Source organism: Carassius auratus, chromosome 1, assembly GCF_003368295.1.
Source record: "Carassius auratus strain Wakin chromosome 1, ASM336829v1, whole genome shotgun sequence".
Classification (NCBI taxonomy): domain Eukaryota; kingdom Metazoa; phylum Chordata; class Actinopteri; order Cypriniformes; family Cyprinidae; genus Carassius; species Carassius auratus.
Window position 1 is genome coordinate 4,897,803 of NC_039243.1, and position 18,850 is coordinate 4,916,652.

The window sequence follows — 18,850 nt, forward strand, 5'->3', positions numbered from 1 at the left end:
ATGATAAAATATTTATCATAATGTACTTTATCATTAAAAATAATGTCAAAAAGTAAACCTGTTCTGTTGTTGTTTTCACTCTAAATTCACCTTGAAACAGACAAATGTACCCTTGTCCTATACAGTCCACCCTAATTCTATCTACCTCTAGATATAACCACTTGAGAAATGTAAGAACCCAAAAGGAAAAAGAAAAAAGAACCCAACCTAAGCTTGTGCCAGGCTTTCAGCCTAGTCTTTCCACTTCAAACTCCTCTGACTCAAGCCGGACCTTTTCATCAACTAACTTCATCAAAGATCAACTTAGGCCTACAGATTGCCTCAGGAATCCCTTTCAGACAGATAAGATATGCAAGTATCAAACTTAGTCTTATTAATTGTTTGTTAGTCTTTTTACAACTGATGTTATCAAACTGTATCATAGCTTCATGTCTTTATTTCTCTTTATTTCTGTTCTCTTTACTGCTTAAGCTTAAACCCCTCTTCCTATGCCCACTGTATGTGTGTGTGTGTGTGTGTGTGTGTTAGACTAGTTTAAGTGTTTATTTGGTTAATAAAGTCTTACTTGTGTCACACTTTAGGTTGTTCATTATTTGTTCACTACTGGATTCCCTAATCATACAGATTTTTGCTACACGATTGGAGTAATATTGTACAGTAAGAAAGTTATTTTCCTTAAACAGGAAAGTAATGTTCTTATAATTGACAGACAGTTGACATTGAGATGTCAAGTAAATACTTACAGTGGATCTAAATATTTATAATCAATCATAACTAGTTATGATTGATTATACATGTTTCCTATTTGAGCTGATTCGCTACACCTGTTCAATTGTTTGGTAAAACAAATTGCTTATCAGACAATCACATGGCATCAACTCAGTGGATTCAGGGATCTAGATTTGGTAAAGATCAAAACAAGCATCAGAATGGGGAAGAAAGGGGATTCAAGTGACTTTGAACGTGGGATGGTTGTTGGTGAAAGACGGGCTGGTCGGAGTATTTCAAAAACTGCTGATTACTGGGATTTTCATGCAGAACAATCTCTAGGGTTTACAGAAAATGGTCTGAAAAAGAGAAAATATTCAGTGAGTGGCAGTTGTGTGGAAAAAATGCCTGGTTGAAGTCAGAGGTCAGAGAAGAATGTGCAGACTGGTTTGAAATTATAGAAATACAACAGTAACTAAAAAAAAATAATCACTTGTTACAACCAAGGTATGTAGGTACCATCTCTGAATGCACAGAACATCAAACCCTAAAACAGATGGGCTGCAGCCAAAATCCTGAATCTGCTACAGTAGCAGAAGACCACACTGGGTGCCGCTCCTGTCAGCTAAGAGCAGGAAACAGAGGATACAATTCAAACAGGCTTAACAAATTTTGATAATGGAAGATGAGAAATATGTTGCGTGGTCTGATGAGTCTCGATTTCTGCTGCAACATTCAGATGGTAGGGTTAGAATTTGGCGTAAAGAACATGAAAGCATGGATCAATCCTGCATTGTCTCAACAGTTTAGGCTGCAGCTGGTGGTGTAATGGTGAGGGGTTAGGGTTAGCTTATAAGTGGTGACTGTCAGTTTGTGCGTATATGACAGGATTTTTCAGAAAAATTAATACAAGACGTAGTCAGCCAGATGATGAACATTATTAATAGCAATTATTATATGATGCAGTCACACTTGTAGCAATATTTGTTAGTTCTGTTTGTTGATTCAAGGTTAGCATCATCTGAGGTCCTCTGAGGGTCAGCATCATCTCTTCTCAGGTGTTCTGGATCCAGACTGGAGCTTGTGTAAATCCTAGTTATGTAAAACATAGAAACAAAATAGAAACAACATTAGCATAGCTGCTGATCCAACAAAGTAAAATCAGTTTAACCCAAGCTACACAGCAAAATCCCCAGTGTTAATTTAACATTCTGAGTGTGGACTCATATAAACACTGAAGCAGTGTTAAAAGTAACACTGAAGCAGAGTTGAAGTTAATGAGATAATTAAGAAGTTAATTGAGTTATGATTGACCATTATTGAAGACACCTGATGTTAACAAGCAGACTCACCAAACGAGAAAATCACAATTTGTGTGTCACCATTATAGTGGTCAGTGTTTGCTTTAGTTGGGATCTTGGCTTGTAACTTCTTAAATTTCAAATTTGTGTGTCAAGCCAAGAGCAAAAATCATCTAGTGATGATGATTATGTTTTAATGTAGTTATTGCTTGACGTTAATCACTGAACTCATTTAAAGTCTCGTTTCTTCTTATTGATCATTATTTATTATAACAGCGTTGATTCCACAATGAAAGAGTCTGTATTTTCTATACATTTTGTAGGGATCTCTTGTTATTCTGCAATTCAGATTTTTTTATTTATTAAAGTGCCTTTATTTTATGCACACACAGATAACAAGAATCAGCGTATGAATCTCAACAATGGTGACAAACAGCATATTCAGATAAACAGATCTACTCTGAACATCACAAAACTAGATACTACAAATTCACATAAAAACAGCAAAAATAAAATATAGTTAGAATAAAAAGTTAAAAAGACCGTTCAGCACATAATTTATTCATGCCGCAATGCATGATGGGAGCCATGGATGAGTTATTATTGGCTACAACATGCTTTTTTGACGGTCACCGTTGTTGTGATGCTCACACTGATCCTTTATGTCTCTGTGTCTAAACTAAAGAACTCTTTCTTTATGTAGAACTAACTTTTAAAAACATCTCATAGTAAAAATGCTGGATCTCTTTTTTATCCACCTAATTTAAGAACACAGTAAAGAAACCAGAACTCAGGCATTCAGGTCACTCCATGAAAATTAGTTCAACCCAATTTTCAATATCAAATGATTGGCTTAGTTCTGGTCTGTATGTATGTTATAACTTACGTTACCACAGACACACAAAATCTAAAGCAAATAACTGAAGTTTCAAGATCACAACTAAAGCAAACACTGACCACTATAATGGTGATACACAAATTGTGATTTTCTCGTTTGGTGATTCTGCTTGTTAACATCAGGTGTCTTCAATAATGCTCAATCATAACTCAATTAACTTCTTAATTATGACATTAACTTCAACTCTGCTTCAGTGTTTTACTTTTAACACTGCTTCAGAGTTTATATATGTCTACACTCAGAGTGGTATATTAACACTGGGGATTTTGCTGTGTAAATAATAAAAATGCACATTTGATCAGATGCAACTACACTCACAATTTAAGAGATACATTATTTGAATGCTTGGCGAAATGTGTTTTTAATCTAGATTTAAAAAGAGTTTGTCTGAACCCCGAACATTATCAGGAAGGCTATTCCAGAGTTTGGGAGCCAAATGTGAGAAAGCTCTACCTCCTTTAGTGGACTTTGCTATCCTAGGAACCACCAAAAGTCCAGCGTTTTGTGACCTTAGGGTGCGTGATGGGTTGTAACGTGGTAGAAGGCTAGTTAGGTACGCTGGAGCTAAACCATTTAGGGCCTTATAGGTAAGAAATGATAATTTGTAACTGATACGGAACTTAATAGGTAGCCAGTGCAGAGACTGTAAAATTGGGGTAATATGATCATATTTTCTTGACCTCGTAAGGACCCTAGCTGCTGCATTTTGGACTACCTGTAGCTTGTTTATTGACGAAGCAGGACAACCACCTAGAAGTGCATTACAATAGTCCAGTCTAGAGGTCATGAATGCATGAACTAGCTTTTCTGCATCAGAAACAGATAACATGTTTCGTAGCTTGGCAATGTTTCTAAGATGGAAGAATTAAGTTTTTGTAACATGGGAAATATGATTTTCAAAAGACAAGTTGCTGTCTAATATAACACCCAGATTTCTGACTGTAGAGGAAGTAACAGTACATCCGTCTAGTTGCAAACTGTAGTCTACTAGATTCTGTGTAGTGTTTTTTAGTCCAATAATTAATATCTCTGTCTTATCTGAATTTAATTAAGATAAAATTATTGGTCTTCCAATCTTTTACATTTTTAACACACTCTGATATCATGGATGTGCAGCCCGACAAATGTTATCATATCAATATGGATCAAAATATTTGAGGAATGTTTTCAACACCTTGTTGAATCTACGTCACAAATAATTAAGGCAGTTCTGAAAAAGGGAGTCCAAACTGGCACTAGTAAGGTGTACCTAATAAAGTATGTATGGCAGACTACTAGACCTTTTTTGGACACTGGTGCACATTTCATTGACTTTGCTGCTGTTAAACTTAATCCGAAGTGCGAGCCAGTGCTTTAAACAGGCCGGGCATGGCTAATAGCCTTGGGCTTGCAGCGCCGAGGCCAAAATAGCAATATGTTTCCACCGTCGGGCCAAAAGCTCAGGCATCCATCAAACCAGAGGTATCGCAGATCCTACTTGATTAGTTATCAGAGGATGCCAGAGCTATGCGTTTAGCCATATCTAACCCTGCAAGACATGAGCTTGCTTCACTGGGTCGATCTAGGAAGTCCTGCCCACTCTCTAAATAGGCTCGCAGACTGGACAATCTCTTCCTCAATAAGTGTCCTTTCTTGCCCCTTCCAGACAAAGCCTTCATCTCATTAGACCTCAATAGCATTATGATGGCGGACATTGGAGATACATTTTGGGAGGTCCACATGGAATTTGATGAGGTCTTTAGTTCACGGTCTGCTCAGGTCTACTTTTGCAGCTGATGAGTTTAAATGTGAGTGCCAGCTCATTTTAGTTGTTCCTGAGTGTGTTACATCCTTTACAGCTGTTTTTTTAATTGATGATGGGTGGAAGGAGATGTTGAGGGATGGTGTTGTATGCTTGTGTATTGGCCTTTGTCCACTTGATGGTTCCTTTGCTATAGTTAGAACTGACCCAGCACCAGGTTTTTGAGAACTGGCTAAGGACACAGTGCTTGCCCAATACAGGCTGGCCATTGAGGTTGGCGATGCTAAAAATATGACTGACTAACCACCTCCACAGTGTTAAAGCTAAAGCTCCCCTGAGTTTGCCCTGAATAATTTGTGTATTTGTATAGCGGCCATAACAAGTCACGAGCTCGAGGCAAATAGCTATGATTAGTTCAGGCTGGGTGTGGTGCAACATCCATAAGTTTACAGGTTCCCAGTTGCGGCATACTTCTTACAGGGTTCACTTAAGAGATTGTTATAAAGTTGACACTTTCCCATGTGTCATAGGTCATTGTGATGATGGTGCAGCATCTGAGGGTGGAGAGGAGTGTGATGTGCCACTGGTTGCACCTCCGAGTGACCCTGACATCCTCCTGGTGATAGCGACACCCGCTTCATCCCCCGGCTCTGATGACAGTGCACAAGCCTGTCCCCATCAGGTTCGGTTGAGATCCTGTGCTATGAATTGGCATTCCTCTAAGCTGTTCCGGTGCAGGCTCCTCGGTGGTCAGTTTAAAATATTATGAGCTGTACAAGATGGGCTTTCTTTAACCATATCCTTGCTTTGCTTTGAGAAAGTTTTGATGAAGCTTTGCATTGGTGTTCTGAAAGGATCCAAAGGATCTATGGTTCTGCTCTCACAGATGGTTTCATTGACTTATCTTGTATTGTCACACGTCATTCTTTTTTTTCTCTTTTTTTTTGTCTGTTTCAAATGTCCACAGATGCCAGAGAAGGGGGTATGTTCTGAAGGGAAAATGGGTGGCACTAGTATGAAGTATGACATGGATCATGAGGTGACTCTGGACGTTGTTTGTGACCCAGCTGGCCTAGGCTAGGTGCTTCTTCTTATTGTTGTGTTGGGTGTCGCCATTAATGGCTTGACTAAACTATTTAGGGAAGTCGTGGCCTAATGGTTAGAGGGTTGGACTCCCAATCGAAGGGTTGTGAGTTCTAGTCTCTGGCTGGATGGAATTGTGGGTGGGGGTAGTGCATGAACAGCTCTCTCTCCACCTTCAATACCACGACTTAGGTGCCCTTGAGCAAGGCATCGAACCCCCAACTGCTCCCTGGGCGCCACAGCATAAATGGCTGCCCACTGCTCCGGGTGTGTGCTCACAGTGTGTGTGTGTGTGTTCACTGCTCTGTGTGTGAGCATTTCGGATGGGTTAAATGCAGAGCACAAATTCTGAGTATGGGTCACCATACTTGGCTGAATGTCACTTCACTCACTCACTCACTATTCTCTCGTGTCAGCGATTCAATCTACAAACTGCCACAGTGTGTAGTGAGCGAGGCTCCTTACCAGTGCCCAAACATGTACAGTGTATACATGTAAAGTTTATGTTCATTCATGAGCTATGGACCTGATTGAGACTCACCTATAGTATGCATTGAACAGGATCTCCAGAATCTAAGGAAAAATTTAGTTTTTATGCATTAACATTCAAAAGTTATTAGTTGTATACATCAGTGCATATTTGACCCACTGGCGGCGCTAGAGGATTGTAGGTAAAGACTCAAATTTGACTATGATTAATGTTCATCTATGTGCCAATTTTCAAATATTTCAACCAAATGGTTCTATGAACTGCCACAGACTTCCTTTCAAGAATAATAATAAGAATACAGCTGAAAAGCAGCAGTTGGGGCCAAAGCACTGCAAGCCCGACAAATACAGCTGGTGACTGCAGGTCTAACTTGCATTTAATTTGTAATGTAAATTTCCTCTGTAACACAGAGGAGGAGTCTGAGAATCTGACATACAAAGAGTGTTTGTGTCAGACTGAAGATCACACATAGGGGGTTACTGCATTATTGTGCATTTACAACACAGATAAAAAAATGTCTCTGCTGACATCATCTGAATAGAGACTAAGGTGTTGGAAGTAAGTTCTTCAATAACTACATAACTGCTGGTGGTTTTAGATGTCTTTCAGTGTGAGGTTCATCTCTTTCTCTCTGTCTCTGTAGATGTTGGTGTTTTTAGCAGCTCTTCTCTCTGCTGTTCTTATGAGAGGATGCACTCAGAATATAAACATTCCAGCCGACTGTTCTGACATTTATAACTCAGGACAAACAGTCAGTGGGATTTACTCCATCTATCCAGCAGGAGACATTCCCGTCTCAGTTTACTGTGAGATGATCTCCGGTGGGAAAGCTGAAGACAACGGAGCATGGACGGTATGAATGTGACTCTAGATCATCAAACACACTTCAGCACATTCATTATGAATCATATATTCTATATAAACCCATCACAGGTGTTTCAGAGGAGAATGGACGGCACTGTGAATTTCTATCAGCTGGGGGATCCGTACAAGAGAGGATTTGGGAATGTGGAGGGAGAATACTGGCTGGGTAAGATCTCACAGTGTGTGTGTGTGTGTGTGTGTGTCCAGTGTTTGGTTGAACGTGTTCTTCCTGTGTGTGTGTGTGTGTGTGTATGATCAGGGCTGGAGAACATGTACCAGCTGACACGTATGAACCAGTACATGCTGAGAGTGGATCTGGAGGACTTTCATGGAAATAAAGCTTTTGCTCTGTACTCGTCCTTCTCTGTGGATGCTGAAGCTGATGGATATAAACTACAAGTTTCAGGTTTCAAGGATGGAGGAGCAGGTAGGACACTTTCATTTATACTCATTAAAACCCATTTCTATTGAGTTACTGTCTTCAGTGATGCTCTTCTTCTCTTCAGGAGACTCTTTATCTTTCCATAACGGACAGAAGTTCTCCACCTTTGACAAAGACCAAGATGTCTCTGGAGATAACTGTGCCAAAAAGCATCTCGGGGGATTTTGGTACAAAGACTGTTATGGTACAAACCCCAATGGTATATATTTATGGGGTGAAGATGACATCCTTGATGACATTGGAAATGTTTGGAAAACATGGAAGGGTTTTAATGTCGGTATGAAATCCATCAGCATGAAGATCAAACGTGTGTCTTAGAAACACTGTAGTTCTTTTCAGAAATAAACAACAAAACAATCAATTTAAAGTTTAATTTTTTTTCCTGTTTTCTAATAACTGTGTAATTTAGTAGATCATTTAGTAACATGACTCATGATCTTATGACTGTTTATGAATAGATCTTCTTTATTTTTGTTCTTTGTTTTTTTTTTTCATTTGTAACTGAAATGAATCAGCAATTAATACAATTAGAATAAACTCCTGCACTGAAATCATTATGACAGATGTGTTTATCTCCACAACAGACACCAGAAACACTAAATGAGGAATTCAGTGAGACCACAGCTGCTGTCGAAACAATAATAAAAGGAGCATTAAAAATGCTCTTATTAACCACTCTTAGACATTACACACACAGATCAAACTAAAATGCATATTACATTCTGATAGTAACTCAAGTTGTATTCCATGGGATAATGCATCATGTAATAATACATACAATTATTAAAATTTACTTACTGAGTGTTTCACTGACTGAAGCACTATCTCACAGCATTAGTATTATAGGCTTATTTATATGCTTTTGAATTATGAATTGAAGCAAGACAGGAGAGTTTGGATGCTGAGTTACTCAAACGTTGCATATATACAGTGATGAATCAGCTTTTTAGGCCTACCACAAAGATAAACTGCATCTTATCTCTGTGTTTGGAAGAGACATTGGATTCAAAGGAGTTAAATTTACAGCACTGTTCATATTTTACAAAAATCATTCAATTTAATCATCGAAGGTAAAAACCTATATATAGTGAATGCACTTCTGACACAACACTAGCACAACCAGGTCATATTTTAAGACCAGCTGTGGTGCCATACTGTGGATACCATATGCATGCGTTTGTGTATACAGGTGCATCTCAATAAATTAGAATGTCATTGAAAAGTTGATGAAAGAATGTAGTTTAAGTAGTTTAAGTCTTTGGTTCTATTAATTTGATGATTTTGGCTCCGATTTAACAAAACCCCACGAATTCTCTCAACAAATCAGAATATGGTGACATGCCAATCAGCTAATCAACTCAAAACACCTGCAAAGGTTTCCTGAGCCTTCAGGATGGTCTCTCAGTTTGGTTCACTTGGCTACACAATCATGATGAAGAATGCTGATCTGACCAGAAGACAATCATCGACACCCTTCACAAGGAGGGTAAGCCATAAACATTCATTACCAAAGAAGCTGGCTGTTCACAGAGTGCTGTATCCAAGCATGTTAACAGAAAGTTGAGTGGAAGGAAAAAGTGTGGAAGAAAAAGATGCACAACCAACCGAGAGAACCACAGCCTTATGAGGTTTGTCAAGCAAAATCAATTCAAGAATTTGAGTGAACTTCACAAGGAATGGACTGAGGCTGGGTCAAGGCATCAAGAGCACCACACACAGACGTGTCAAGAGTTTTGCTTAACTACACACAACATCAGAATCATCTTACCTGGACTAAGGAGAAGAAGAACTGGACTGTTGCTCAGTGGAACAAAGTCCACTTTTCAGATGAGATCAAGTTTTGTGTTTCATTTGTAAACCAAGGTCCTAGAATCTGGAGCAAGGGTGGAGAAGCTCATAGCCCAAGTTGCTTGAAGTCCAGTGTTAAGTTTCCACAGTCTGTGATGATTTGGGGAGCAATGTCATCTGCTGGTGTTGGTCCATTGTGTTTTTTTGGAAAACCAAAGTCAATGCACCCGTTTATCAAAGAAATTTTAGAGCACTTCAAGCTTCCTTCTGCTGACCAGCTTTTTGGGGATGCTGATTTCATTTTCCAGCAGGATTTGGCACCTGCTCACACTGCTAAAAGCACCAAAAGTTGGTTAAATGACCATGGTGTTGGTGTGATTGATTAGACAGCAAACTCACCAGACCTGAACCCCAGAGAGAATCTATGGGGTATTGTCATTAGGAAGACGAGAAACAAGAGACCAAACAATGCAGATGAGCTGAAGGCCACTGTCAAAGAAACCTGTGCTTCAGACCACCTCAGCAGAGCCACAAACTGATCACCTCCACACCACGCTGAACTGAGTCAGTAATTAAAGCAAAAGGAGCCCCTACCAAGTATTGAGTACATATACAGTAAATGAACATACTTTCCAGAAAACCAACAATTCACTAAATATGTTTTTTTTTTTTTTTTTTGGTCTTATGAAGTATTCTAATTTGTTGAGATAATGAATTGGTGGGTTTGTGTTAAATGTGAGCCAAAATCATCACAATTAAAAGAAACAAAACTTCTTCAGTCTGTGTGCATTGAATTTATTTAATACACAAGTTTCACAATTTGAGTTGAATTACTGAAATAAATTAACTTTTCCAAGACATTCGAATTTATTGAGATGCACCTGTCATGATCCCAGTTCTTTCCCTTTTCTATCTTTGTCTCCATCTGCTGGTTCTTTATTTTTCTTTGCGCTCACTTATCTCTACTCTCATCATCTTCAGCTGTTCCTCATTCTCCTCCGCTCACCTGGTCTCTATCTCCTATCATTAGGCTCTCTATTTCTAGCTCTGTCTCTCTCCAATCCCTGTTGGATTATTACTAACCTCTTTGGATGTTTCTGACGCTTTTTGTGCTTTTCCTACAGACCATTAGTCCTGTCCTGTCTAAATCTTGTCGAGTTGTTAGGAGAGTCTTGTATGGACTGTTTGTTACCTGTCTTTTTCTCCGCCCATTTATCTGCCGTGAGGAGTAACGAGGGGTCCGCAGCCTCACCTGTACCCTGTCTCGCTGATCACAGGCCTCTCAGACCAGCCACTTAGGCTCTATTGTATTGACCAGGAATTATCCCTGTACTCTGCCTTTGTTTATCGGCCGTTGCGGCTTTGCCTTATTTCTATTAAAAAAGGATTAACCTGCCATTCGCCTCCTGGGTTCTCTCTCTCTCTGTTCCGTGACAGAACCTGTATACAGTGGAAATAGAAAAGAATCAGCTCCCTTAAAAATAATCACATTTTGTTGCTTTGCAGCCTGAAATGTAGACGGACACATTTTTTTTTTACATTATCACAAATCCCCCACAAATGTGGCTTGTATTGGAGGGCTGAAGAAAAAAGCCACTCCTCAAGAAAGGCCACATGCAGTCAGACTGAGCTTTGCAAAAACACACCTTGAGGATTCTGAGGCAGATGAGAATAAAACTAATTTATTTGGTCTCAACAGCAAATGATATGTCTGAAAGAAATCCAAGACAGCTCAGCATCCAGATAACAGCATTCCTGCAGTAAAGCATGGAGCTGGTGATATCCTGTTTGTATAGTAGGCCTATGTATGTTATGATACATACTATGATTAACCAAAAAATATAAATTGTGCAGTATACTGGCTGAAGCTGGACATTCTTAAATTATTAAAACTGGCACATCACGGTGAACAATGTTTTCTTGAATCAAAAATGACAAGAATGCCAAACTGCTTGTAGTATTGGTCCACATATTTCTGCCCATGGAGAGTGAGATTTACACATCCACTGTAATTGTGTGTCTTTCTCTTCGGGCCATTCATCATCATCTCAGACTGAAACAGAAAACAGCAGCAGTGTCATGTTTTCAGTTCATGTCTCTTATATCTGATCCCACTGAAGAGAACTGAAGAGAAAACTGACTCAGGAGCACTGAACACTCCAACTTACCCCTTACAGTGCACATGTACAAATACAGTTCACGGTTCAGACATAATTCTAGTCTACTCAAAGTCTAGATCAAGAATTTAAAGAATAGCACTTTATTGTACAGTCCTGTTCCTTATGTACATGCTATGTACTTATTATAGTAATTACAATAACTATGTAATAACTAAGTACTAACCCTGAACCTATCCCTAAACCTAACCCTACCCCATGTAGTTACCTTGTGTTACAAGAACTGTCTTAGATAAATACACTGTAAGTACACTATAATTACATGTTAGTAAACATACTGTAAAATAATGTGCAACCGAATAATTCTTTTGAAGTATGAGTTTATCGAAGATTTATGGCGTGACAAATCATCTAAATATGGATTCAGTTGGTTTTAATGTGCTACACAAGCAGCTTTACATATAGATGAGAAATATTCAACAAATGTTCACTCAGTTACACAGCAAAGAGGGGAAATGTTGTTAAGCTCTTGAATAATCAGGAAAAGTTTCCTCTTAATTTACACTGTATTGTTTCTGAGTAACATGTTTGATCTTCATGCTGATGGATTTCATACTGACTGCGTAATTCTTCCACGTAGACCAAACAACCCCAATGGCATGATAGGTGGGATCTTCTCCCCATAAATACACTCCATTGGGGTTTGTACTGAGGCAGTCTTTGTACCAAAATCCCCCGAGATACTGCTTGGCACAGTTCTTTTCATAGGAATCTTGGTCATTGTCAAAGGTGGAGAACTTCTGTCTGTTATGACCAGATAAAGAGTCTCCTGCAGAGAAGAAGAGCTTTACTGAGGACAGTAACTCAACGTAAATGAGTTTTTATGAGTATAAATTATAGTGTCCTACCTGCTCCTCCATCAGTGAATCCTGAGACATGCAGCTGATATCCAGCAAATTCACAACCCACAGAACAAACCAAAACCTTTCCTTCAGGTGAAGTCCTCCAGATCCACTGTGAGATCTTACCCAGCCAGTATTCTCCCTCCACATTCCCATATCCTGTCTTGTACTGATTAAACGGCCGATAGAAATTCACACTGCCATCCATTCTCCTCTGAATCACCTGTGATGGGTTTATACCCACATAGCAACATTGTGTCGGCCCAGATCCGGCCCACATCTGGCACCCGTGGAAAGATGATCTGGCCCACATGCAGCGTGGAATCATGGGACTTGGGCGGACTGCTCCTGTTTGCCAGATTTGAGCCACAAGCAGGCCATAGCAATGCCACATGTCAACCAAGAGTAAAGAAATTAACCAGAACTGGACCTTGTCTGAGCCACAAAATCTGTGTATATATTAAATATGAAGTAATATCAGCCTTAATAAGCCTGTTAACAAGCAGAATCACTGAAGGAAAGAAGAGAACAGAAAAAGGGATGAGCAGAAACACAAGATCTACAACTGACTTCAGCCACAACCTTAGATGAAATCAATTGTAGATAAAAGAGGACATTAAATCTCTGGAGATCTCACTAGAGGAGGATTAAACAACTCCACAAACAGCGTTACCAGCTTCACTTATTACTAACCAGACTGACTTTATTTCTGTTAGACATCTACAAAAGTTTTTATTGAGAATTAACAGAGGTTTAACTCTAATGTGTGTCACCATAACAGTGACTAGTGTTTCCATTAGTTGCACTCTTAACTCAATGAACTCACTGTCATCTTCTCAATCAGAGATCTGTTTTTGTTCCAAACATTTTTTTAAATAAACTTCCAGACTATCTGTAAGGTAAATGAATACAGCAGTAACTCTTTGCTTGTGTTATTCAGTCTTTAATTACATTCCTTCAAATATCTGATTTTCAATCTCCTCTGCGTCTGTGAGTCAAAGTCCATTTGAGGCAATCTTGGAAAAGTCCTGTTGCTGTTTTCACATTCAGGAATCATCCAAAATGCAAAAATGCAGCAATTATAGAGAATGAACATGGGGCAGGAGAAAAGCACTTTGCTGAATTCAGATGCGTGTTTGATCATTTATTCGGCTCATGCAAAAATCTAATCTCTGACAGAATCAAAACAAGCATGTGATATCAAATCACTGTCATTGACAGAATGTTACACATGCGGCAAATAATCATAAGGGAACTTCAGGTCATATAGAGATGAGGAAAGGGAGTGGTGCAGACCTTTGCAAGTTAACTGTGTCACCAATGGTATGTGTTTATTGTTCAAGTGTTTTATTGCACACTAGTTTGTTTCCCACAAGCTCAAAGTTCATTATCAATATCTTTATGTTTGTCAGATTACAAACATTTATTTGTTTATGATCAGAATTGTTTAGACTTGAACTGGGTCATTTTTCTCTATATAGAAACTAGGAGAGAGTCTATAAAATGATTGATACACAATGCAACCAGTGTTTATGTGGCACAGATACCCATGTGAATGAACGTCTGCAAAACTGAAAATACTGTAACTGTAGCTTATGCTAACCCTGCATCCCACATCATCCGCTGGATGCTAGTCTATCATGAACACACATACGACAGTTAGCAGAAGCTAAAGATTAAGGTTTACAAAGTTATAAATATGGGTATTTTTCTTACACTAATTAATCACTTTGCTTCAGAAGGCCTTTATTAACCCACTGGAGTCGTGTGGACATATTTTAAAATGGATGGGTGCAATTTCTTGGACTTCAAATGTTGGGCTAACATCCACTCCCATTATAAAGCATTGAATAGCCTGGACAATTAGCCTGTTTAATATAACTCTGATTGTATTCTTCAGAAAGGAAAGTTATATACACCTAAGATGGCTTGAGAATGAGTAAATCATGGGGTAATGTTAATTTTGGGGTGAACTATCCCTTTGGCGAGTGTGGCTAAATGAAGGTTTTAAATACTTAAACTCAAGTAAGTGCTTAAAAAATTTGAATGAAATGAAACAATCAGCTGCACGTACCTCTGCTAAACCATGACTTGTTCTGCAGTCTCTGTCGAGGTTGTACACCCAGAGAGGCACGTGCTTCATACGCCCACAGCGGGTTATGATTGGTCGAATGTGAGGCTCAAAGCTGATTGGCTTAAGAGAACGAGGGACAGACACACTGATGAAATGTGACCAGCCAGAAGAGTCTTTAAATACAAATCTGAGGTGACAATTTGCACATTGAACAAGCAATTTGTAAATGTAAACCTTCGTAAACTTTCAGTGATCACTTGTATAACAGTGTTTTGCATTTGTGAAATGCATTTTGGTATGCATTCGACTCAGCATGAGCTCCAGAATCGAAATATATCTTCTATGCCTTAACACAGAGTTATTTATATAAGTTATTAACTTCAGCGTAAACATCTGTGCTTATTTGACCCATTTGTGATGCTAGAGGGTTTGAGTTTGAGATTTTTTTAGGTTTTGTTTAATGTTCACCCAGATTTTAAATGTTTCTGCTAGACATAAATGAGGTGAACATCAAATGAAGACTTTAGCTGGTGTCTCCTTCTTCTCACATTTGTCTCCTAGAGAAAAACTGCAAAAACTTTCTCCTTGAAAGCAAAGATCTTAACAGCTTTAGAAAGTGTGCACCTAGTTAAATGTCTCGTCATGAACTTAGAAATTTCTTAATTAAGTCATGGATTTGATCATAAGGAATAAACCATGATCATGCATTAAGACATCGGTAAGCCAGTTTTAAAGGCATCTTTTTCATGATTATTTTCAAGAACAAGTGATGTGCCCTATGTTTAGAAACTGCACAGTTCTGTGTAAGAAATCCATGACTTATATTTACATGCATGCAAAATGGGGCTTACAAGACAGACTTGTTGATGTTGCACAAACAATGGAAAAACAGAATGTTATGCAACAACCATGAAGCACGTTTTCATGAGTGTAATATTTCTTAATAAAATAATAAGTTTCACTTTTTTAATCATTTTAGTGTGTTTGGCAAAGGTTCTGCATATACGATGGGGATTTGAAGATCAATTTAAAATTGAACAAATTTTTTGTAAAGACGGAAGAAAGGGCAACCTCTGAGCAATAAAACATTTTATAATGGAGTTTTGAAAGTCTCATGTCTATTCTTCTATTTCTCCTAATTTAGCAGAAAAATCTGAGTCGCTATTGATACTAACATGAGAGATATATGAGAATCACAACTATGTCTCCTGAGCTTAGAAAAATCAACCACCGAGCAATACATTTGTACTTATTGTGCATTGTGCATTATTGACACACCTTTTCCTATTTAGTGCCTAAACTCTGGAATAACCATTAAAGTTCTTAAAAATAAATTATAAAACAACCAATGAATGTCAAAGGGTTATCTCTTCTCTACTAACTGTGTAACTGCATGAATTATGTAGGAATATATCTCTCCTAAACCTTTGACTGTTTATAAATGGTTCTTCTTTAGGTAACACTTTATAATAACTTTCAGTTCATATGATAATCATGTGTTGGTCTATGTTTGTTGTGGAGACCTCTATTCACACATCTTAACAAACATTCCATTAATTATGTTCATGTTTTTGCAGTATCCAATATAAAGTGGAAACTATTAATAATTATTACCAATCATTTAGGATCTTAATGGCCATTGGGCTGTCAGCTAATATAACAAGGTTTGTGTGAAGGGTGGCTGGTTAAGTTTAGCTAAATCCTTGTTAAAGTTATAACAGATTTTAATTTTGGTACAGAAAATGTTTTTATTGCCTCAACACTCACATTAGTTTATTACTCTTTAGTCTATCATTAAAATATATTATCATTCTTAAAAGAAAACACTTGTTTATTTATAAAATAATGTCATATAAACAGATTGAACTCTATTCGCTTATAAATTAACCACTTGTACACAGCTGATCCCTTAACTAACACTTAAACCACCAAACCTGTGCCTAACCTACCCGTATCACACCTCAATACTAGCATTAAAACAAGCTTTTACCCATTTTATAACATATGTTAAAATAATTTGTAGATTTTCAGTACGTGCTCAATCTTTGTAATTTATAATGATTTGTTTGAACATTATCTAATGTTTAATAAGTTTATTAGCAAACATTAACAAACACACTATCTCACGTTTTTAACTCTTTCAATATTTCTTTACTATTGACTCATTAAATATTATATAATGTCTGTTAATTATTTATTAATGAAAGCTGTTTCACTTTAGTGTTACTGACAAAGGACCTCTGGGTGTGTAATATGAAGGTTTTTAGATTTCAAACAGTGACTGTTCATTGTATAAGGTAACTGTTCATGGACACACACACACACACACACACACACACACACACACACACACACACACACACACACGCTGACTCTGCATGTGAAGCCTGCTGTCCATCACCAGGAGGAGCCCTCACTCAATGTCTGGAAGGTCTTCACAGTATGCAGCTCACTGCATCTTCACATTGAAACACATGCATCTTTACCAAGCCTTACTGGTTCAATGCCTTATTATGAAAACTTATTTCTGCCATAGAATAGTAAAAAAAGCTTTCTGTGACTTTTTAACTCACAATTCTGAGAAAAAAAGTCAGATTAGAGCAATATAAATTAGCAATTGTGAGAAAAACGAATGAATGTGCTATAAGTGGAAACAAGCTTACACACCAAGCACAATTTGTACCTCAGACACTGTGTAATGTTTTCAGTTAAAATCGGTGTAAGAAGTGGTTTGGAATTGATCAGATTTTTGTATATTCTATAATATTCATCTGAATTTACTTTAATTATAGAGGACATTTGATATGTATACAGTACCTCTGGAAAGTGTTCTGTTGCAACCAAAAGCTTAAATGCTTACCGATATTTCTACACATCAATCTACACTCCATACCCAATAATGAAAAAAAAAAAAAAAAACTGCATGTAAAAGGTTGCATTGACATAAGTATTTAGACACTTTGCTTTGACATAACAGGTATATCACACTTCTTCTGCTTCATCAATTTCTGGTTATTGGACATTATTTTGAAAGAAACACACCTGCCTTGGAAAGGTCAAACAGATAAAAAAAAATACATACGCAGAGACGGGATCGTGCTGAGGACCATAACCAGCTTATATAAATTGGTTGCTAATGTAACAATGTAGGCGTACGTATGTGATGAGACACAGAAAAGGGCAGAATTGTTATTATTTTTTTATCCTTAACAGTGCACGGGGAAGAATTAGCATTTATTAATTTATCACAGACAGTGTGCCTATAGCATACCTGCAAAAAATACAGGGCAATGAGCATAATTCTGTCTTTGTTTTGTCCAAAACAAAATGGCATTGTGGATAACACTAGACGGCAGGCATTTTTGGCAACACTATATGTATCTACCGTATATCAGCTGCTGACTTACATTGGTGATGTTTGTGTGTGTGGCTACACAACCATTTTCACTCTGTAAACACACAAAAATGAAACTATACACCTTTACTGGGCTAGTTAAATAGGCACACTGATGAAACGAGACCTGCCAGGAAAGTCTTGAAATACACACGTACACAAATACAAGGTGATGATTTGCACATTCAACAAAAACTTTCAAAACGTTGTTTGTACACCCCAAATCTAGCCATACTTTACATTTCCTGTCTCCTGTGTTTGTAGTCAAATTAACATTAAGTCCTTCAAAACATTAAGTTATTCAAAATGGTTTTAAAAAGCACATGGCTCCATAGTTCTCCAATCACCATCCTTTTGCAGATACTTACCTGTCAAAGTTTAATTTAGTTACTTGATTGATTTAGTTTACTGTGGCCTAATGGTTAGCGACTTGGACTAGTTACCAGAAGGTCACCGGTTCGAGACTTGGTGCTGGCAGGAGTTGTAGGTGGGGGTGTATAAACAGTGCTCTCTTCCAATATCAATACCCCATGTAAACTTTGCATTTCCTTTGGAAATCAGAGTCTGGAGGAAGAGAGGAGAGGAACACAATCCACGTTGCTTGAGGTCCAGTGTAAAGTTTCCACAGTCAGTGATGGTTTGGGGTGTCATGTCATCTGCTGGTGTTGGTCCACTGTGTTTTCTGAGGTCAGAGGTCAATGCAGCCGTATACCAGGAAGTTTTAAAGCACTTCATGCTTCCTGGTGCTGACCAACTTTATGGAGATGCAGATTTCATTCTCCAACAGGACTCTGCATCTCCACACAGTGCCAAAGCTACCAGTACCTGGTTTAAGGACCATGGTATCCCTGTTCTTAATTGGCCAGCAAACTCGCCTGACCTTAATAACCCCAGAGAGAATCTATGGGTACTGTGAAGAGGAAGATGCGGTATTCTAGACCCAATAATGCAGAAGAGCTAAAGAGGCCACTATCAGGGCGTGTACAAATCCACTTTTGCTATTTTAACAACGGAAAAACTGTTGGTGCACTAGAGCACATGGTCTAAA

The 18,850-nt window shown here is 38.2% G+C and overlaps 2 protein-coding genes across 3 annotated transcripts in view; both read left to right on the plus strand.

Annotated features, from left to right (window-relative positions):
• The window catches only part of LOC113039050 (zinc finger protein 501-like), an 847,435-nt gene that overhangs the window by 647,753 nt on the left and 180,832 nt on the right, over positions 1 to 18,850 (plus strand). The gene's annotated exons all lie outside the window — the stretch shown is intronic.
• Positions 6,691 to 7,873, plus strand: LOC113041527 (microfibril-associated glycoprotein 4-like). Its single transcript, XM_026200158.1, has 5 exons — positions 6,691 to 6,779; positions 6,865 to 7,074; positions 7,155 to 7,251; positions 7,345 to 7,512; positions 7,592 to 7,873. The coding sequence occupies exons 2-5, from the start codon at positions 6,865 to 6,867 to the stop codon at positions 7,843 to 7,845; spliced, it is 729 nt and encodes a 242-aa protein (XP_026055943.1). The 5' UTR covers positions 6,691 to 6,779; the 3' UTR covers positions 7,846 to 7,873.